The sequence below is a fragment of the Biomphalaria glabrata genome, chromosome 16, assembly GCF_947242115.1.
Source record: "Biomphalaria glabrata chromosome 16, xgBioGlab47.1, whole genome shotgun sequence".
NCBI classification, from domain to species: Eukaryota; Metazoa; Mollusca; class Gastropoda; family Planorbidae; genus Biomphalaria; species Biomphalaria glabrata.
The window spans coordinates 17,611,107-17,635,115 of record NC_074726.1 but is presented as its reverse complement, the minus strand read 5'-3'; the positions used below and the strand labels follow the sequence as shown (position 1 = coordinate 17,635,115).

Genomic DNA, 24,009 nt, shown 5'->3' with positions numbered 1-24,009 from the left:
CTTTGTCGTACCGTTAGCACTCATCTGATACATTTTGCATATATAAATTCATCTGATCGATCGCATTTCTTCTGCCTAAACCCGTTCGGTTCAGGAGTCTTTATTGATCATGCGTTCCGACGTCTTCCCTACAAAGGACGTTAGAGAGATGGGTCGATATCTATCTGCACAATCTGGGACTTTCACCATTTAAAAAAAAAAAAGAAATCCTTGCCTCCCGCCTAGCCTATTCAGGTATGATTTAGCAGCTCTCGCATTGTCCGTTAAAGCTACCAGAAATAGTATACAAACAAACAAATACTGTCCTGTCCTGCATTGTCAATGTGATTAATGTGTGCATTGATAATTTTAGACTGAACAACTGGCTAGACAAGATTTTGATGACGAGATATTAATATCATAGACTAACAAAAATTAGCAATAAAATTGTACGTATTTTGGCCAAATTAGAATTCACCGGTTATCGTGTGTACCTATAGCTGAACATATAAGAATTCATTAATAACCATTGTTTGTGTAAGAGTGTTTGACAAGACAAAAACGATGTCAGACAAAATTCTTAACTGAGACATTATTTTCATAGACAATGAATAGCTTTGTTTCCTTTTAAATAGTCTAGAATAATTTTCTAATTCTAGACATGTCTAATTGTTATATAAGTTTTGTTATAACTATTCCTAGATACGTCTCTAATGTTAATTTATTAACTATTCCTATTAACTATACACCAATTAATTAGACAGTTTTGGAAATTAGTTTTCTCAGACTTTGATACAGATGAGATTGCAACTTACGAAGAAGTTGAACTATTTAGCCCTAAACAACCTCTGAAAGTATTCCGACCTATTATATTTATAGGTATGTACGTTGGAATAATACAAATTAATTATATACATATTAAGGCACAGAAATCTTGTCTCCTTAGAATTATAAAATTCAAAGTTTTTAAGCTTTTATAAATGTATATTACTATGTTCTAATATTGAGAATTAATGAATGCAAAAGCAATGTTTTGTGTAGTGAAATCAAAATTTCAGGTCCTCCTGGTGTTGGAAGAAATGAATTAAAACGAAGACTCAGAGCCAGTAATCCTAATCACTTTGAAGAAGTGGTTCCATGTAAGTTAGTTATCTCTATTAAACTGTGTCACAATGCTATTAGAAAAACTCATCATATTTATTGTTTTCCGTAAGGTCAAAGAAACAAAATGCAAACATTAAATTGCGACTATTGGGATATATGTTCCTGTAATTTTTTGACCATATTATTTTCGAATCCGTTCAATTCAAAGTGGATGTAATAAAGAGAAACGTCAAATTGCAAAATTTTTTCAACAACAGAAGAACCTACTAAGTTATTCGTATTTTATGTTTGTATGTTCTTTTCCATGAATTTGGACTTTTACCTTTCTGTTTGAACTTGGAAAATAGAGAGTGATAGCAGCCCTTGGCAAATAGAGAGTGATAGCAGCCCTTGGCAAATAGAGAGTGATAGCAGCTCTTGGCAAATAGAGAGTGATAGCAGCCCTTGGCAAATAGAGAGTGATAGCAGCTCTTGGCAAATAGAGAGTGATAGCAGCTCTTGGCAAATAGAGAGTGATAGCAGCCCTTGGCAAATAGAGAGTGATAGCAGCTCTTGGCAAATAGAAAGTGATAGCAGCCCTTGGCAAATAGAGAGTGATAGCAGCCCTTGGCAAATAATAATAATAATAATAATAATAATCTTTATTATCCGTAAGGAAATTTGTCTTACAATTTGTGCATTACCAAACAAAAAATATTATAACTATAAGAAACCAAAGTGTACATTCACACCAGACTCACTCATAATTTACATGTGACAAAGTTTATACCAGATTGTTCTTATTTAATGATTTGATTGCCAGGGGAACAAAAGAGTGTTTGTGTCTGTTTATCTTTGCTATCGGTGTCTTGTATCTCTTTTGTGATGGTAAAATCACGAAATCCTGACACAAAGGGTGATTCTTTATTTCAAGGATCTTGTTAGCTTTTTTATAGATGTTTGTCTCAAACAACTGCCCAAATGGGGTTTGTTTTTTGCCAATGATTTTGCCAGCAGCATTGAGGATTCTATTAAGTTTATTCCTATTTTTAATGCTCAGATTGCCATACCAGGCAGTGATATTGAAACTGAAAACATTGCAGATGTGAGCGTGATAAAACATAGCCAAGGCCTTTTCGCTAACATTAAACGAGGACAGTTTTCTTAGTAGTCGTAATCTTTGCTGCCCTTTTTTGCTGATATATTCAGTATTTGCAGTAAAATTTAGTTTATTGTCTAGGATAGTACCAAGGTATTTAAAGGTTTGCACAATTTCAATAGTCTCTCCAGCTACAGAAACAATATCATTTTCCTTCTTGTCCCTGCGAAAATCGATTATCATTTCTTTGGGTTTTTTTTTACATTTAATAATAAAAAATTATCTTTACAGTATTCTTCAATGTGTTCTAATTCTTTGAAATACTCATTTACGTCTGAGCTCTCTGAGAGCAGGGCAAGAAGAGCCGCATCATCAGCGAATTTTGTGAAGGAGCAACAAGAACTATCGGATTGAAAATCATTGGTGTACAAAATGAACCACAATGGCGATGTCACAGCCCCCTGGGGCGCCCCTGTGTTAACTATGCGTTCATTAGATATAACATTGTTTACCCTAACCCTCTGAGCTCTCTGGGTCAAAAATTCATTAGCCCATAGTATTATGTATGGACTAATCTGCAATGCTTTCATCTTTTTAATGAGTAAATGAAGTTGTATAGTGTTAAAAGCTGATGAGAAATCAATAAAAAACAATCTTACATAAGTGTTCGGTAAGTCCAGATGTTTGTAGACACAGTTTAAAATATTTAGGATAGCATCGTCTACACCAGTGATTCCCAAAGTGGTCTATATAGACCCCCAGGGGTCTACGAAGACCTCCAAGGGGTCTACGAAAGTAGAAAACTTAATTGGGGGTCCATGAGATGCCCACGGGGGTCTACGATAATAGATTTCATTTAAGCACATTTAATGTTCACATTCCACTAATGTAATTATCGCATACACTAATATATGATTTGTACCTTCGTTAACCCTTTAAATATTTATCCTGCTATTCAAATGAAAAATTGTTATAATCAATTTCAATACTTATTTAAATAGCTTAATTTTGTCTACATGTAACTAATGTTTAGAACAAAGAAAAAAGAAATGTAGACAGTACAACATTAATTATTTAAAATTGGGATTCATTCCTTCCTTGTCAAACAAGCCTAAGTGACCGTTTTATGACGATATGAACCAGGTTCGCTGGAAGATCATCTGAGACAATGCTACCCTGACAAAAATAAAGATTTTAAAAACTTTCGAACACTCAAAGTTCAAAATAGACCCGCAAAATCATAGTTCGACATCATATAGAGAAGATGGTTTGTGAGTGTCTTACATGATTTCTTTTCTTATAGCAAAATACGGAAAACAGCAAAGGTCAAACATTGATTTTACCAGCTGTTTTGCACAAACCTACATCTGTTATTATTAAAATAATTTCTTTAAGCAACAATACAGTTCAAGGTCGCTTCGGTGGCATGAGTTATAAAATTAAAACCTTCTTATGTAAATATTTGCAAAATACATAAATACAGTTTGGTCTGACAAGGTGTAGCGCTGTGTGCTACACACTGTCTAATGGTCACCATCTCATCTCATCTATGCCTGTAGTCCCTTCTGGGCATAGGTTACCAACCAGCTTCCTCCAGGCATCTCGGTTCTAGGCGAATCTCTCCAACTGTCGCCACGTCTTGCCCATCTGCTTCCAGATCGCGGAGACCTGGAGAACCACTATCACCACCATGAAAAAAATATCCAGGTATTCATCAATACCTGCCTGATGAAAATTCTTATGATCCGCTGGCCAGACAAGATCTTGAATGAGGAACTGTGGCAAAGAACAAAGCAGCAGCCCACTGAAGTAGATATCCTTCAGAGACGCTGGAGATGGATAGTTCACACCCTTCGCAAGCCTGCATCCAACATAACAAGGCAAGCCCTAACCTGGAACCCCCAAGGAAAGAGAAAGAGGGGACGGCCCAGAAATACATGGTGCTAATGGTCACCGTCTCCTTATATTTCCTTAGAGTTGACCCACGAGACCTTTCCCATGTTTGGGTATAGTAGCAAGGCAGCAGAGGTTTGAATTCAGTTTTCCTTCTGCTAAGTGGGTAACAAGACAAGGCTAATGAGCCCTTCCTGCTCGAAGTTTACTGGTTTAGGCTCCAGTTACTCGCCTTTGAGCCATCTCCTGTTAATGAAAACAGTTCAGCAGATTCAACATTTGAGCCACACGTGAAAGATCAAGAAATACACGAGAAACTGCTGTATGTGAAACCTTTAACAACGATACTTAAGGCATATTAATTAATTAATTAATATTTAATGTTGAAAAGACAACTTCATAGAACGACAAATTCGTATATTAAACATAATATCCTAAGTTGTGTAGTTTAAAATTAGTTTTTCACTCATCAACTCACTACAGTTAGAAATTTGTTTAAACAAAAATGTTTATGAATTTGCAAAAATGTGCAAGTTGAGCAGGGGGTCTACCGAAAACCAGAAAACATGGCAAGGGGTCTACGAGACAAAAAAAAGTTTGGGAACCACTGGTCTACACCTTTACCCTTTTGGTAAGCAAATTGTAAAGGGTCTAACTTATTACAAAGATCATTCAGAAGAAACATTTTAACCAATTTTTCTAAACATTTAGACACAATGGAAGTAAGTGAAACAGGTCTATAGTCATTCATTTCCTTCGGTTTGGAAACCTTTGGCACAGGTACAATTATAGATGACTTCCACACAGGTGGTATCTCATGGTTTAGTAATGAAGTAGAAAAAATATCTTGGAAAGGTTCAGCTAGTTGTTCAGCACATTCTTTTAAGATTCGCCCTTTTATTCCATCAGGCCCACCAGCTTTCATTGGGTTGACGTTTTTGAAAATGTTACAAACTTGCTCTTTAGTAATCGCTAATTCTAAGCAGTTGTTAACATTGGCAAATAGAGAGTGATAGCAGCCCTTGGCAAATAGACAGTGATAGCAGTTCTTGGCAAATAGAAAGTGATAGCAGAACTTGGCAAATAGAGAGTGATAGCAGCCCTTGGCAAATAGAGAGTGATAGCAGCCCTTGGCAAATAGAAAGTGATAGCAGTTCTTGGCAAATAGAGAGTGATAGCAGCCCTTGGCAAATAGAGAGTGATAGCAGCCCTTGGCTAATAGAGAGTGATAGCAGCAATACTTTCTAAAAGTTAACAGAAGTGTTGATCAGTGCTCTTATTTAGTCAGTTCATTGATTACAACACGTTGGGTCACAATGAACGGGAGGGAGTAAGCTTTAGTCTGCATGTGATTGACACTAAGAATATTTTTAGAACCCCCAAAAACGTATATTTTACTTGGCACACCCTGTCTGGGCTCTGATGCTTGGTTTATTTTTGCCTCCCCGTGAGGAAATGCGTGAACAATCTTTATGTCCTCCCCCTCTTACCCACGGCGCTAATTGTTTCAATAGAGGAATGGCTATTCTTAGCTTGTTTAAGTTCTAAAAATACTAAATATGTTTTCTGGGACCTCCAAAATCTATAGGCCACTTCTGTACAAATACACTGACTTAGTCTATTGGTCTTTGGTATGCTCTAAATCTAACCTGTTAAAAATTATATTAAGCCGGCTAAAATGATAGCAGACAAAACTATATCAGAAAAACAAGCGGGTTTTAGACAAGGTCGCAGCACAACAGAACAAATCCTAAACCTCAGAATACTCTGTAAAAAATGCCTCTAACACCAAGAGAATCTTTTCCATGTCTCAATGGCTTTCATGAAAGCTTTCGACTGAGTATGGCATGGGGTATTCTGGGCGGCAATGGAAAAGTACAACATAAATAAAACATAATAAAAGTAATCCAGAATCTCTAAAAGGAGGCCACTAGTGCCGTGTACTTCAATAATAACATTGTGGACTGGTTTAAGAGTATTACAAGGCTGCCTACTTTCACCAACTCTTTTCAGTATCTTCATCAAAAGGATAATGGAAGATGCTCTCGGCGGCTATAAAGGTAAAGCATTGGAGGAAGAATAATTACTAACTTTTGTTCGCTGATGACATAGGTGGCCTATGGTATGCAAATAAAGGCCGAAAAAACTCAAATTATAACAAAATAGTCAACATGTCTTTAAAAGGGGCATCATCATTGGAGGTGAAAAGCTGACAAGTGTCAGTAGTTTTAAATATTATCGTCTCAGATGAGGGAACCAAACCCGAATTACTGGCTCGAATTTCATAGTCCACAGCGGCAATAATATATAATGACAAAGACATATCCCTCGACACCAGAGTCATGCTGATGTGCTCCCTGGTCATGGCCACATTCTTATATGCTTGCAAGTCTTGGACGCTGACTGCAGTGCTAGAAAACTAATTAACAACTATATTATCAACGTTCTTATATGCTTGCGAGTTTTGGACTCTTGACTGCAGAGCTAGAGAGGATTCTAGCAATGGAATTGAGATGCTACAGAAGGATCCTAGGTATCACATTCAAAGAACGCATCACAACCGAAGAGATTAGAGACAGGGTTAAGCAGCGAATAAACCACCCCACAATGACCTGTAAACTATTGTAAAAAAAAATGCAAACTAAAACTATAGGGCCATATTACAAGCTCTTTGGGGCTTGCACAGATCTTCCTACATGGAACAGTACCAGGAAAAGGAAGAAGAGTCAGGCAGAAAACGCGATGGGAAGATAATATACAAGAATGGACTGACTGCAATTGAAAGAAGTTCAATCCAAGACAAAAGCAGAGAGGAATGGAGAAGGACGGTCGACAAATCTTGTGTGATGCATTATCGGTCCAACAGACTAAGGGATAGGTGAAGGTGTAATCTAGCCAGCTCTGTTTAGATCAGAACTCCAAAGCACCACACGAACTGCTCATTGACCATCCTTTCATTCTTTGCCTTCTTTTAAGGATTGGAACAATGGTTGCACATTCCATGGCTTCGGATAGACTTGACTCCACACAAATTCTATTTAGAAAACCAAAGATTTTGTCCTTTGATTACTATCTGGCCCCCGGTGCTTGCCGTTTTTATGCTTGCCAATCGCTTTCAGCTCAACACGGTCCCAGGTCAGCTGATTCATTCATATCACCTCTCCTGCCTTTTTTTTCTTTATTAAGAGTTTTCGACATTTGGTGATTCTTTTTGGAACTTCTAAATGGATGCGAAATATTTGTTTAGCAGGTCGGCCATTTTTTTTAGCAGTATCGTATCAACAAACATCTTTCTTCTCATCCAGACATTGACATATGCGCCCTCACGTCTCACCAGTGCTCACATAATCCTTGGAGGATTATGGGCACGACATCGCCTAAATTGTACCGATGTGCAAAAAATAAAAATATCCCCCAAAAGAAAATCAAAAGAAACAAAACATAAGGAAATCTACTTTATACATCCCTTATCAAAAGGGAGAGTTTGACTCCACAGGTTGTGAATAATGGGTTGGTTGTGCAAACCATACTAATGGCTACAAGTTACGAAGAAATCTCCAAGTTTTTAGGGTATCCTGTAGATCTAACTCGACACTGGCATCGTTTTAGTGATCCGACTGCACTTATCTGGTCACCTCGCCGACATGTTTCATAATTTATTGTACCCCTGTCGGATTTTGGGAGTTATTGGGTTTCTTCCTTGCCCTTTCTGAACCTTTCTATGTAATTCTCCAGACCACACGAGTCTATGTCCTGTGCCAGGAAGGTTCCGGGGGATATGCCTCTTGACCGCACCCAACACCGCTGCGTTATCTCGCTTTACTCCAATGCGATGATAGAGGCATTGATCAGTCGGCTTCGGTGTATCTTTATTTACGTGGAACCCTGATCTTTAAGAGGCCAGTAGTGATCTCTAAAGTTCTATAATCACTTCCGATATCGTCGAGCACATTCTTTGTTTTATCATTAAGTCTGCAGATTAGAAGGTCGGGTCTTGGGTGCGACCTATTGCCTTTCAATAATAAAATGCGTGGGCTATATTTGTCCTATAAGCAGAATGTATTGGTAATGAATATTTTGGTAGTATGTATTAGGTCAATAGCCCTGATTAAGCTGTCTTCTCCATAGTTAATCTGAGAACTCAGTTAAAAATGGGATTTACCGAAACATTTGGTACCGGAAACCAGTTACCTCCTCTTCATTATTAACTTTAATTGTGAGTAGAATTTCCAAACTTACAGAAGCCAATGTGAATCAAATATTTTTCTTATATCTCTATGGCAATATCGACGCTTACACCATGTGGCACTTTTACATGATTTTTGTTATAAGAATATAATCTAGGTGAAAATGTTGCATTCAAATATGTTTATGGTATATCAGATACAAGTCGTGAAAGAAGAGCTCATGAGGAAGATGGAAAAGAATATAATTTTCTTAGTCGAGAAGAAATGGAACAACAAATAATTGCCCAGAAGTAAGTGTTATTAATACTATCTATTATGTTTTTAAAAAAATCTTTAATTGTGATTATATCTTAAGTGTAATTTTTGTTGTAAATGTGAAATAACATAGAGCATGTCGATACCTTTGCCCTATATGATCACTACAATGATTAAGTATTTAGCAGACACTTTATCAAGCTACTCTCAGACAATAGGATCTAAAGAATATTTGTGTTTATACAAATAACAAACTAGTGTTTAAGAGGGAAGACATATTAGGAACTCCATTTATTACGTAAACACAAGCGGTGTTGCACTGACGTACATATAATACTAATATGTTAAAGGATCCACTAGAACCAATTCAAGTATTAGATGATAGATCTACTCTTCTTAAAGATAGTTTTATACTTTAACACATAAACATACTAAATATAGTCCATTCATTTCATATTTTAATCAAATAAACATTCAACTTTACATACATACATACGATCGCTATAGCTGCAACTTAGCCAAATAGCTCGATATCGCACGACTACCGAAACTTACAAGTCTTAATGGACCTCATTCACCAATCGTAAACAAACAACATTTAGCCATTTGATAATATTGATAAAACAATGAAAATAACGTATCACGTGACAGCCTTTATGGATTGCGTAATTTGTATAGAAGATATAGAGAACCACGTGGCAGTAATATCTCGCTAGTATATATATATATATATATATATATATTATATATTATATATATATCTATATTATAAAGTAGAATGTGAGGTGTATGTATGTATGTATGTTACTTATAGACATCAAAACCGCTTGACCAATCTTGATGGGAAGATATAGAGAACCACGTGGCAGTAATATCTCGCTAGTATATATATATATATATTATATATTATATATATATCTATATTATAAAGTAGAATGTGAGGTGTATGTATGTATGTATGTTACTTATAGACATCAAAACCGCTTGACCAATCTTGATAAAACTAGGCAGGAATGTTCCTTGAGTATTGTATGTATTGTAGACCTAAAACAAACTTAAGACCCTCAAAAAAAAAATAAAGTTGTCCGACTCTATTACAGCTATAGTATTTATGGATCTAGGCCATGTCTACAATGTTGACAGGAGAAAAGATCGAAAGGATTTAGACCTAGATCTAATTTTAAGAAATACACTTTGCGCAGATAGTTTTTTACTTTGACACAAGAAAATACAAAAGAAGGTCCATTGATTTCATTATATAATAAAATTAACCTTCAATTTTGTGTTTCAAAAGCATTTTTTACATAAATTAGTTCCTTATATCTGTGACTACAGATTTCCTGACGAACATTCTTTCATTAGACAATACCGTAATGAATCGCGTACTAAAAATTAATTCGTTTAATTGTTTACTTTATAATCCCATCCCTAGATCTAAAACTCTAATTCAACTCTAAGATGATAAAACTTCTCTTCGCACAGATAGTTTTATACTTTAACACATAAACATATTAATTAAAGTCCATTCATTTCATATTTTGATCAAATAAACATTCAAATTTGGTTTTCTAAAGCTACATTCGTTTACGAAAGCTGCGAAGCCGAGTTGAGATAGGCCTAGATCTATATTCATTCATGATTCGCGTACTAATAATTATTTCGTTTAATTGTTCACTTTATAATCCCATTCATTTAACAAAGCTATCGCTCTTTTCGTTTTTAATAGATAATAATGTATTGACTGCGGGTAAACCCATTTTCGCAAAACTAATTTTATTTTCGCAGCGAAAGAGAAATAACGTGAAAGGATCATTAGCTAAGTTTTACATACATCTAAATCCAATCCACTACTTTAGTAAACACAAACTTAGACCCGCAGGCCGCGGGTAATGCCAGGCTAGTACATCTATATTATAAAGTATAATGTAAGGTGTATGTATGTATGTGACTTATAGACATCAAAACCGCTTGACCAATCTTGATAAAACTTGGCAGGAATGTTTCTTGGGTACCAACTTAGACCGTAGTGTATATATTGTAGCCCTAAAACAAGCTTAAGACCCTAAAAAAAAATAAAGTTGTCTGACTCTATTACAACTATAGTATTTTATGGATCTAGGCCATGTCTACAATGTTGACATGAGAAAAAGATCGAAAGGATTTAGATCTAGATCTAATTTTAAGAAATTTAATTTTAAGAATTTTAATTTTTATGGAAAATAGTTAGAGAATACGGTATACCAGAAAAATTCGTCCAGATCCTACGACACCTTTACAGTCAGTCTAGTTGCTGCATTAAAACAGAAGAGGGAACAACAGAGTTTTTTACAATCAAGACAGGGGTGCATCTTATCTCCCTTCCTTTTCCTCCTAGCCATCGACTACATAATGAGGAGAGCAATGAACCAGACTGCCTTTGGTATTCCATGGCATGAACAACTCCGATTGACGGACTTGGACTTTGCTGATGATGTTGCACTACTCGGGGCTACAAATAAATGCATTCAAGAAATGACGGAGAGCCTAGACAGAGAGGCACCCAAAATTGGCCTCCGCATAAACTTGGATAAGACTAAAATTATGCGAGTGGGATATAAGGCAAAGGGTGTCCCCGTCAGACTTGGCGAGTCAAAGCTTGAAGAGCTGGACAAGTTCACGTACCTTGGCAGCATCATAACAAATGATGGAGATGCTTACCATGATGTAGCGTGCCGAATAGGAAAGGCAGGGAGCATTTTCCAAAGGCTGCAGCCTATTTGGACTAGCCAAGCCATTGGACTCGAGACAAAAATACACCTTCTCAACACAATCGTCATTCCAACTGCTACATATGCATGTGAGACGTGGAAGTCATCTGTCAAAATTGAGAAAAGACTAAATGTGGCTCAACAGAGATGGCTGAGACGGATTTTGGGAGTCAGTTACACAGACCGGATCTCAAACAAGGAAATCCTTTGCCGAACTGGGAGTCGAACACTTAGTGAGGTTGTGACTGAGCGTCGCATGAGGTTTGCGGGACATGTTCTACGTCAAAATGAATTACGCACTCCAAGAGTTGCGATAACATGGAAGCCAAAACGAGGAAAGCGCAAACAGGGTCGTCCTCGTATTACCTGGCGACACACCTTCATGGAGGACCTCAGAACAGTGGACACCAAATGGGAAGAGGCTTCAGACATTGCCAGTGACAGATCATTATGGAGACAGCTTGCCGCCCAATGCGCCGAACGGCGCGGGAGGACCTAAGTCTAAGTCTAAGTCTAATTTTAAGAAATACACTTTGCGCAGATAGTTTTTACTTTGACACATGAAAATAAAAAAGAATGTCCATTGATTTCATTGTAAAATAAAATTAACCTTCAAATTTGTGTTTCAAAATCATTTTTTACATAAATTAGTTCCTTATATCTGTGACTACAGATTTCCTGACGAACATTCTTTCATTAGACAATACCGTAATGAATCGCGTACTAAAAATTAATTCGTTTGATTGTTTACTTTATAATCCCATCCCTAGATCTAAAACTCTAATTCAACTCTAAGATGATAAAACTTCTCTTCGCACAGATAGTTTCATACTTTAACACATGAACATACTAATTATAGTCCATTCATTTCATATTTTGATCAAATAAACATTCAAATTTGTTTTTTTTTTTGTTTTTTTAAGAGACAACATTCGTTTACGAAAGCTGCGAAGCTGAGTTGAGATAGGCCTAGATCTATATTCATTCGTGAATCGCGTACTAAAAATTATTTCGTTTAATTGTTCACTTTATAATCCCATTCATTTAACAAAGCTATCGCTCTTTTCGTTTTTAATAGATAGATGTATCTATAGATTTAATAGATGTATCGGCTTCGGGTAAACCCATTTTCGCAAACCTAATTTTATTTTCGTAGCAAAAGAGAAAAAACTTGAAAGGATCATTAGCTAAGTTCAACATACATCTAAATCCAATCCACTAGATTAGTAAACACAAACTTAGACCCGCAGGCCGCGGGTAATGTCAGGCTAGTATATTATATTATAAAGTAGAAAGTAAAGCCTATGTTGTAAAATGTTTTACATGTTTCGGATGTTCCTTCAGAGTTGAAGATAATTACTTCCTAGTCCAAACCTCCCGCAGGACGACGGGGGATGGGAGCGGGCAGGGTTTGAACCCGGGACCATCGATAAATCTGAACGACAGTCCAGCGTGCAAACCGCACGACCAGGCAGCCCTGTATGTTACGAATAGAAATCAAAACCGTTTGACCAATCTTGATAAGATTTGACATAAATGTTCCTTGGGTACTAACTTAGACCGTAGTGTGTGTATTGTAGCCCTAAAACAAACTTAAGACCCTCAAAAAAAAAGTTTTCCAACTCTATGAAAGCATAATAACTTCATCGATCTAGGCTATGTTTACGTAAATTAGTCTAGATCTAGATCTATATCTAACTCCAGATCTACTTTATACTTTAACACATGAACATACAAAATTAAGTCTATTCATTTCATATTTCAATGAAATATATGTAGGCCTACTAGCAAATGTTTTTATTTGAAAAAATTGAGTTAGGTCGATAAGCTATTTTGATAGCTTCATTCATACTATTTTTACATTCACGCATTCGCTTTAAGTATAACATTATTATTTCGTTTAATTGATTACAAAACACTCTCAGTTACTATCGTGAATTTGCTTATTTGATATATCGTCAGTGATACGCAAATTAAGACCCGCGGGCTGCGGGTAATATACGTCTAGTATATATATAAATAGTACCTGGTGACCGGATGGATGATTTGTCAAGGTAAGTTGTTATTTATGCGAACTCATTTGGGAAAAAAAAATTATGAGGAAATTGAGCTATCCGATTGGGAAGTGACTTCCATATTGCTTATATGTTCTGTTCTCTATCAGCAAATTCAATAGAAAGTCTTATAAAAGTCGGAGCAGAAAGGTTTTTAATATAAATGTCAAATGTATCTTAACGTTTGGATTTATATTGTAATATATAAGAATAAATATTAAGATATTGGATAATAGGACTAATAGGATGTTAATTATACAAAGCGATCTAAATACTTTGGTGTTAGAAACTTCGAAAAACAATAGAAGCTTCAAGTGCATCAATGCTTATATTCCACCAAAACAAGAACTGGCTTTAGATGTCAGAAAGACTATAACTGTAAACACTATCATAGATGGAAATCTAAATGCCCATTCACCTTCCTGCGGCTATAAAGACACTGATATTCCTTATAAAAAAGTCCATGACCTGTGCAATTCTACTAACCTACAAACCTTTTTCTTTTGCAAAACTCCTACTCATCTGCATGCTAGAAATGGTTCACTATCACGACCAGATCTTTCTTTAGTCTCTGCTAACTTGCAGTTTATCATAGCTTATCAAGTACTACGCGATACTGGTAGTGACCACCTTCCAATATAACTGACTGCTACTCATTCTAAAATCAACGCCAAAACCACTAAAGAGCCACGAAAGTGATTCTATTGTAAAGCTAACACAGAACGAAAGTGCTAAATGAACAATGAACTCCCCCTTTTTGATAGGCGAGATTAATGCTGCCATAAGGAAAGTATCACCCCCGAAATGCTTGGCATCTGTAAATATATCCTGGGCAGGGCCTGGAAACGTGCCACCATTATTCCTATACCAAAAAAGGGAAAATATACTTCTACTGCTGAGGGATACAGGCACATCTCATTCACTTCTTGTGTGGGAAAGATGGCTGAGAAAAATGGTAAATGAGTGTCTGGTTTGGTACTTTGAGAGTGCCCGTCTTATAGCTCCGGAACAGCCTGGTTTCAGGGCTGGAATGTCCGCTATAGACCAAGTCAACATCTTTGTGTAGAGCGTATGAGATAGATTCCAAAGGACTGAAAGCACATACGCAGTCTTCATTTACTTAAAACGGGTATATGATAAAGTATGGCGGCCTGGTTTGCTTCATAAGATAAGAGCCGTGGGGGTGCCGGGATGGATATATTACTGGATTAAAGACTTCCTACAAGAGCAAACAATAAGAACCAGGATGTATAGAGAAGTCTCAGGGGAAATGACCCTCGAGCACGGCCTCCCCCAGGGCTCCGTCCTGACACGGTCCTTTTCACGGCCTTCATAAATGACCTACCGGCTCAGCTAAAATGCCAAAAGCTGCTATATGCTGATGATATTGTCCTTTGGAAATCCGGAAGGAGCGCAACCACTATACAAAAAGTGTTGAGGAAGATCTCCATACGTTCTGCTCATACACACAAAAATGGAGGCCAAAAATAAGCACCTTTAAGACGGTCTATTCTCTGTTCACCTTCCGGACTGGCATTTTCGTGCAACCTTTCCGGCTCTCCCTTAACGGAGTGGCTCTCAGCATGGAAAAACTACACAAGTACCTTGGTGTAACTTTAGATCACAAACTAAAAATGTGAGCACATCCAGGAAGTTGCAAGAAAGGCCTTAGGGAAACTTTACATTGTGCGGAAGCTGGTATCCACGAAGTGGGAGCCTGATCAGAAATGATTCGATCACTGTATAGACTACAGTCTACCTTTGCAAATCTTTGGCTCTAGGACAGCTCTTGAACAACTTGATAAAATACAGTCCCAAGCACTAAGATTTGTCTGTGGAACCTTTAGGACTAGCCCAGTAAATGCGGGTGAAATAATGGCTTATGTAGGTCCACTAAACCTTAGGAAGGAAAGAATACTTACTTGCTTTGAGCGGTATAAAAGGCTGGATGAATACTGTCGTTCGCATATGGAGTTACTTCTTTGGTAGATGTAATTTTTTATGCGTTGCAATATTGTGGTATTTTCATGTAGGGTGTTGTCCTTTGTGACATCATCTTGTTTGACTATTGCTTGTCCTTGACTATCTTCGGGATATGTTTTTGGCTTCAAGTCTTGGTAATGTTTCTTAATTCTTTTGACTAATTTCGGTTGATTAGGCGTTTCAGTTGTCAATGTGGCTTTGAAGACTGGACTTCTCTTCGTAAGATCCAGTTAGTGAGAGAGGGGAATGTCGTGCGCATATGGAGTTCCTTCTTTGCTAGGAGTAATTTTTTGTGTGCACCATAATGGTTTGTGCGCTATCTGTGGGGACGCGCTATGTTGGCGTCATTGCTTCTGTTTTTTGTTTTCATGGATAGCAGATCACTGAATGGAGCTCTATGTTGTTGTTTTGTATTGGGTAAGTTAATTTTAATTCCTTCTTAAGTTCGTAGCTCGTAAGTCGTTGATATTATTTTCTTAATGGCGGTCACAAAGAAGGCATGTTTGTCTTGTTTAGGGACGCAGGCCTGGGACTCTGCGAGCCCGGAGTGGACTGTTAACTTTGTGACAAAGGTATGATTACCTGTTAACGATGTTGTATATATACCCATATCTTAAGCGCGCTGATTGATCACGATGTATAACCATCATATATTATGTCCTATTGCTTCATTAAACCTTTGCTTTGTTATATGCATTCTCGTTGTTGATAGTATACGTTATCATATTGCCATTATTTCTCTTTTCTTTTTCTCACGCATTCTTACTTTCAACTTTAAAGGCAAAAATCCAGAATCAGAAAAAATGTAGAAAAATCAACCGAGAAATAGGATAGTATTTATTATATTAACAAGTAATTATACATGATGTCACAACACTGCATGTCACGATGTGTGTTGTGGTGCCGGGGATTTTACTTGAATTAAAATAGTTGAATAAATGACGATCTAGGAATCACAATACAAGATTCTTTGTAAAAACACAACTCTGGAACTTTATTTTAAATATAAAACGTAAGTACAGCTTATGTACAAATTACAGATCAATCAACACAAAATATCACAAAGGCTTTTAAAACAGAGCTCTTAGAAGACCGACTGACTACTATGAAAATATTTTATCGACTGGCGTTCTCTCTACTCTCGCCAATTCTCTGGCGCTAACTCTTTAAAAAAATGTCTTTGTTTAATTTCAAATCAACCAATAGATTTGCAACATCATAATCACGTCTTGGGTAAAACCTGAGGTGCTGTCAAGGGTCTAGATTTGTGGGGTAATTCCTGAGGCTCAGTCAAGGGTTTATATTTCTTTTAAAATGTGAAATGTACAAATAATTCTATAATGGCATCTGTGACACATGACAATAGTACAATGTAAAAGAATTGTGCAAAGCAAAGTAACTCAAAAATCAATCTATCAACTCTTTGCTCGTGAACATTGCGTGAAGTATACAATCTGTTTTGTTCATGTTTTTTTTCCTGTTTTTTTTCCTATTTTTGTTTTCTATTTATTTTTATTTTTTTTTCCAATTTTTTTTTTTTCAAAAACAACATAATACAAAGATGTTGACTTGGTCTGTAGCGGACATTCCAGCCCTGAAAGCAGCCTGTTCCGGAGCTATAAGACGGGCACTCTTAAAGTACCACACCAGACGCTCATTTACCATTTTTCTCAGCCATCTTTCCCACACAAGAAGTGAGTGAGATGTGCCTGTAGCCCTCAGCAGTAGAAGCAAAATGAAATAGTAGACATATTCACAAAATTAGGAATAACGATATGTTCAAATAAAAAATAATAGCAGGGCTATTTACACAAAAGTATATTTATATTACTAGAAATAAAAATATGGTGAATAGGAAAAAAAATGAACTAACAGTGCTGTTTACACAAACTCAACCGGGAGTCTTCCTTCTTGCAGTAAGGTCAGAAGTAGAAGACCTCGTTTGGTCATCACATTAGCTAGTTGTGCTCTCCCAGGACACCAGCGAATTTCAATTCTTTCAGTCCTGTGCATCTCATTGAGGAAACAATGTCAATACGCAGCCTTTTGATTTCCACTAGTCTGAAGTGCTTCAATGACACTTTTGTTGTCAATGAAAACTGTGATATGCAAAGACTGTTTCTTAATACCACAGAGTTCTTCTATTACAGTTCTGTAAAAGATGGCAGATTCTATGCCTTCTTGCAAGCCTAATGCATCAGCAGCAATGGTAGATCTAACTACCCTTTTGATCTTCAAGGCTCTCCAAAAAATTGGACAGTAATGCCCGTCTTTGTCTTTAATCCACACAATGTGTGCACTTGTACTTCCTGTACCACCACTAAGATTACCCAAGGCGGGATCGCAGAACAGAAGCAGTTCCCAGTCTTCTTCAGGTTTTTCATTTAGACCTCTAATTAATTGTAAGGGTCTTAAGTCTTTTAGTTTTCCGATGGCTTTTATTGCTCGCATTAGGTCTCTAACCTTGGCTTTGTTTAACTTTGTGCTTAGATCAACTAACTCAAAAGCCATATCAGGTCTGGAGCCTTGAACGACCCAATTTAACTGGCCAATGAGTTTTCTATACAAAGACTGTTCTGTATCATTCAACTGCAAATTCTTTTGCAAACATCTTCCTGGGTCTGACTTTGGGCAATCAAGTTTTTCGATGTACGCTGTATGGTCCAGAATGATCCCATCTGTAACTTGTCTGATGTCGAATCGGATATAATTATAATTTCGCTCTTCTGTCTTTCCTTCCACAAATCAGTGACGCAATCCACACATAGTCTTCTCAAAAACGTCATTGCCAGCAAGAAGAAAATCTTCGACATGGCAACAAATGATGCCACATACTACTCCATCAGTCATTAATGTGAACAGTGCTGGATCAAGGCTTGACTGTTTGCAACCAAGTTCAATAAGCTCTTTTTTGACACTTAAATAAAACTGTCTTGCACAATCCTTGAGTCCATGTAGCCCATACTTCAGTTTCCAAATAACATTACTTGGAGTATTATTTTCTTTTGGAGGCATAATATACACCTCTCTATCCAGGGGCTTTCCTTGTAAAAATGCAGATTTCATGTCTGTTGTTTTAATCTGCCACTGTTTACTAGCCACAATTGCCAACAGAATTTTTATGGAACCTTTGGCTACAGTTGCACTATCTTTTGATATTAAGTCTTGCTCTTCAAATCCTCTTACAAGACGTGCTTTCGGTGAACCATTTTTCATTGTTATAACCCACCATGTAAAAATAGCATTTTACCCACAATATTCAACCTCTTCAAACTGCTTTAATTTCAATAACTCCAATTGTTTGGCTTCATCTATCTCCTTGCTTGATTCAACCATTGCTAAACATACATTGTTGCTATTGCTTCCCCTTGAATATTTCCACTCAATTCGTTCTAGGTCTTATTTTATATGTTATACCCATATTTATATTTTCCTGTGACTTTGCCTGTGTCAGGTTTAGGATTTATTTGGGTTGTTAACTGGCTGTATACTATTAAGGTCCCGGGGTTCAAACTGACAAGAACATCACTCACACACAGTAGTACATACAGTAACCAACTAGGTGAATAGTTTAAATAACAACAAAAATAAATGAATTTAATTGTATGAAACATATATGTGTATGTACAATGAGGATGATAAATAGACAATATATATATTATATATATATATATATATAATAGGTATATATAAAGATATTATTCAATAATTAATTTAAGCACCTTTGCTACTGCTATCAACTTGTCACCCTGGTTTTATGGTCCACCAGACTCTGACCGACTGGCGTCACAAAACTGCCAACCTCGGTAATAGTAAAGTTAGACCTCAGATAATAGCCAATTTGACAGTGACACTGAAAAACTGTAATATATATTTCTGAGACGGCAAGCGACGCCCACAACTCCAACACTGGCACCCTATAAACGAAATAAACACAATACTCTCAACTTCTACACTAAAAAAAGAAATAGTGACAACCTCATACAACATACAATAATAGATATCACAAACGAATAACTCACCCTAAACAGGGGTCCCGAAAATCCAACTGAATAATAAGTCCGAGAAACTGGTACAGACAAATAACGTTTTACGGGCCAACACACCGTCCGTTACAACCAAAGTCAGACGGTGAACTGCCTCATGACAAAGAATGACCGATAGATGTCACCGGACTTCGTGACGTAGCAAAACAATTCAAAACAAAAAAAATACAAGACACTCTCGCCCCGTACACGTACTACCAGTAGAGGAAATAAAAAACAGAGTTAGGAGAAAGAAAAAGACACTTGTCTATACTACGCGACAGCCTGCTCTTCCGAGAATGGTAGCTTTTGTCCATTGTTCTGATTCGTCCATTCTGTATTCTATTTGTTCATTTGGCTTCAAACAAGTTACAGAATGAATGTCTGTCCTTGTGTCACTTTCATCCCTAATAATTTCACGATCTCCATCAAATTTCGCTTACACCACTCTTGACGACGCCATGAATAATTTTTGTGTTCTCCTCATTATCTTCTGTACTCTCTTCCTCATCCACGCTCGCTTTATAAAGTCTGTTTGGTGCCACTCTGACAAACATACCGCCATGTCTCACAAAAACAACTTTGCCATCTTGAAATACCACCTTTCCGGGTCCTAACCATCTCTCTTTGCATTTACGATTGTAAAAAAACATTGTCACCATTTTGAAACACCTGCTCTGTTGCTCGAACTTTAGAACATAGGGCTCGTCGTATGTCCGGAGACATGGCGTTAAACTGCGCTCCTCTTTCCTAAGCACTTTTGGGGCTCAAAAGTGCCCTACTTCTTTTCTATCATTGTGTCTGCCTCCTCTTTCTCTGTCTGCCTTCATTGATCATCACTGTCTCCTTATCTTTAAATCTCACTACGTTCTAGACCAGTCCGTTTGCCGTGGACTGCGACGGGTAATGGGGGATAAAGAGATCATGGTATTTGGATAGGAGGATAAACTACCACAATACAATACTTTGGCTCCAAGTTCCTCTAGACCTGAGGCCCAGGCTCTGGGTCAACTGGCTGGTCACGCTGAGCTACAAGCATAGATCTTCGACTTATGCTGGAAGGCAGTGGCTGGAGGGTCAATCAGGGAGCTGCTGTATCGGACACATGTCCGATGCAGCAGCTGACTGAGTATAGCACCTGTGTAGCCCTGGCGGGCTCATTCAGGATATCCGAAAGGCCCATCCCCTTGTTGGACTCGATGGCGGTTGGGGAGCACAGCTGCCGAATTACTACTTATGCCCATGGACCAAAAAAAAAACTAAAAAAATTACTTGCCCCAGATTTGTGTCTGGGCAAGAGAGGAGGAGGCCACAAGAAGCTGTACTACCTGGCCATCATTTTTGGTGGTCAGGTGAACAGAGGCGGGGAAAAGCCTGACAAAGATGAGCCCTTTTCTCATCTACAAGGGACTTAAGTCAATAGTGGGAGAGCCCAAGAGTGTATCTAAGCTACACAAGTCATTGGAACTTCTTGCAGAAGTTGAAAGTAAGATACACTCTGATGGGCTTTTACGATGCAGAAGACTCTTTGATATCCAAGTGGAAATCATGCCACACAAGAGTTTGAACACCAGCAGAGACTCTAGAGACCTGCTCGAATGGTGATGAGGTCAAAACCGCCTCTAATATCTTCACATTCGGAACTAGGACACCGCCAGAGTATGTGAAGGCAGGATACCTACGAGTTTCTGTGAGGCCTTACATACCAAACATATCTCAGGTCCCAAACAGCTGAAGGAAAGCCACAGTTATACCGATACCTAAACCGGGAAAAGATGGTTCTGACCCAGCTAAGTATCGCCCAATAGCACTAACATGCAGCATCTGCAAAACCATGGAAAGGATGATAAACAATAGGTTGGTCTGGTAAATCGAGAGAAATAAAATAATCTCCAGCTACCAGCGCGGATTCCAACAGGGGCGGACAACAACTGACCACCTGGTAATGCTGGAAGCTTTCATCATAAATGCATTTCTTAGACGAGAACATCTAGTAGCTGTATTTTTCGATATAGAAAAGGCCTAAAAACATGAATACTTTAGAAAGAAAATTACAATTATGTTTAAATAAAATTCAAAATTGGGCAAACGATAATGGTTTTAAATTTTCGGACTCCAAAACAGGTAGGATGCATTTTTGTAATTTAAGGGGAATACACCCAGACCCTGAACTATTTTTACACAAAAAGAAGGTCTCTGTTGTAAAAACTACAAAATTTTTAGGCGTCACCCTATATTCCAAATTAAATTTTCTCCTCCACATTAAGGAACTTAAGAAGAAAAGCCAAAAGTCATTGAACATACTCAGAGTACTCAGCAATACGGACTGGGGAGCTGACAGAGATACCTTGCTGCTGCTATATTGGAGTCTAATCCGATCCAAGTTAGACTATAAATCCATAATATATGGAGCAGCTAGGAAATCTTACCTAAAAATACTGAAGCCCATACAAAATGCTGCCCTGCGTCTGTCTCGGCGCGTTTCGTACATCACCAATCCCAAGTCTCCACGTGGAGGCTGGAGAATTCCCCATGGACACAAGAATGAAAAAGCTCGAAATGTAGTATATAGTCAAAGCTAAAATCCAACCCCACGAACCCTGCTTTCGACTCCATATTTAACCCTACAGATGCAGAACTATACAATCGAAATCCTAACTTCATACAGCCGTTGGGCCTTCGAATGAGAGAATCCATCCAACTTTTAACGCCACCCATTGAACAAATTTCTAAAATAGAAATCGCACAGACCCCTACTTAGTTGATGAATAAATCCAAATTAAATGTATCCCTCCTTAATTTCAGAAAAGAAAATACAGACCCAAGCATACTACAAGTCCACTTTAGGGAACTGCAGTAGAGCTACGGAGATTGTTGCACCATTTACACTAACGGATCCAAAATGGATGGAAAGGCGCGTGTGCCTGCTCCTTTCTGATCAAAACAATCTCCCGTAGACTCCCCGATGGATGCTCCATCTTTACGGCCGAATTACATGCAATATCGCTTGCACTAATGGCCGCCAAAGCATCAGACAGGAGAAAATGTATCATATGCTCCGACTCCAAATCTGCATTGCAATCTTTTGGACGGATGAAGATTGACATTCCATTGGTACATAAGAGTCTAAAGCTTTTGAACCAAATAACAGCTGACCATAGGGATGTCACCTTCATCTGAATCCCCTCCCATGTGGGCATAGAGGGAAACGAAACGGCAGACAGACAAGCAAAGAAAGCCTTAAATCATGCGGTGTCAGGAACCAAAATTCCCTGCTCGGACCTGAGACAGAGTATTGCCTCTGCCACCTATCGAGAGTGGAAGGATCGGTGGGAAGCTGAGACTCACAACAAACTTAGATTGTGGCGGATATCTGGTGGCGGTTCACATCTAAGGGTCTGACATGGCCACACCTACATCACTTCTTTGTGCTGAAGAGAGAGGAGACCCCACTTTGTGAGTACTCTGACTCTCGTCTCACCGTGGAACATATCCTCATTGATTGCCCCAGATACCAGGATATTAGGGGGACATTTTTTAGAGCGCACAACTTAAAAACACTGTTCGATAGTGTCGACCCTGGGAAGGTACTGGGCTTTGTCCGGGAGTTGGAGTTGTCTGCGAAGGTTTGATTTGTGTGAACATATAATATTTACAAAATATTTTTATTAAATTATTATTAAATTTTTACTACCTTTCCTATTTTAACTGTGAATAGACCTTGTTTTTAATGACTTAACTATATAAAATTTAGCTCTTTTTGTATGAAGGGAGAGTAACCCTTGAGGGATTACGGATACGACATGGCCTAAATTGGGCCGATGTACCAAAAACTCAACTCAAACACTCTGCTCGACAATACGCTGCCTACATAAATACTTCCGGCGTTTATGATTGCAAGGCTGAAATTGTGTCGATGTCTCAAATACTTCTCGCTACTATCACTATTCACTTCCGAGAACGTCCGCATGACCCTCCTTAAGTTTACTATCCGGGTCAACGTCTCTCCATATCCCTGCTATTTAGCGGTTGCATTCACCGCAACGTACTGGAGTGTAAAACTATCACAGTTGCTACCTCACAAACTGTTCTTATAACCTGGATATCCCTGACTCCATCAGATTCAAATTTGCCTTTTACCTTTACGCGCCGACAATTCCCTGGTAGATCTTTGCCATGACAATTAATAAAGCACAAGGCCAAACGTTCAAAAAGATATGCCTGTATCTTCCAAAACCTGTTTTCAGTCTTGGACAATTGTATGTTGCTCTCTCCAGAGTTCCTTCTTTTTATTCAATCACAGTCGTTTACCCAAACCCACCCCTATGGACAACTGTGTCTTTCAGGAAGTGTTCACCCGTCACTAAATAGCGGCGTATGCTACGCCGTGGGTCTACTAGTATTAGATTAAAGTAAAAGTATAAGCAAATTATTTTATTTAATAAACATCTAAGTTATCAGTATATTAAGGCTGACTACGCCATGTTTTTTGCAATAGCCAAATAAAAATTTTCTTTTTTTTTTACTTTGAAAAATTATAACGGTCAAACTAGAGTTATACCGTGTTGCCAACGAGCTAGTAATTATTTTCTCATCGATATAATCAACTGTTAAATTTTCTAGGAAAATCGTAAGAGCCATTTTTTAGATACGCACCTAGGTGATACCTTTGCACTTTAATACCGTACTTTAATAGACAGCTTA

General features: G+C 37.8%; 1 protein-coding gene across 1 annotated transcript in view; it reads left to right on the top strand.

Moving 5' to 3' along the window:
* LOC106073964 (MAGUK p55 subfamily member 7-like) overlaps positions 1-24,009 on the top strand; it is a 152,470-nt gene that overhangs the window by 90,368 nt on the left and 38,093 nt on the right. Inside the window, exons 15-17 of the mRNA XM_056013529.1 lie at positions 757-858; positions 1,038-1,118; positions 8,438-8,531. Coding sequence (XP_055869504.1) covers positions 757-858; positions 1,038-1,118; positions 8,438-8,531 — 277 coding nt within the window. The remainder of the gene's footprint in view (positions 1-756; positions 859-1,037; positions 1,119-8,437; positions 8,532-24,009) is intronic.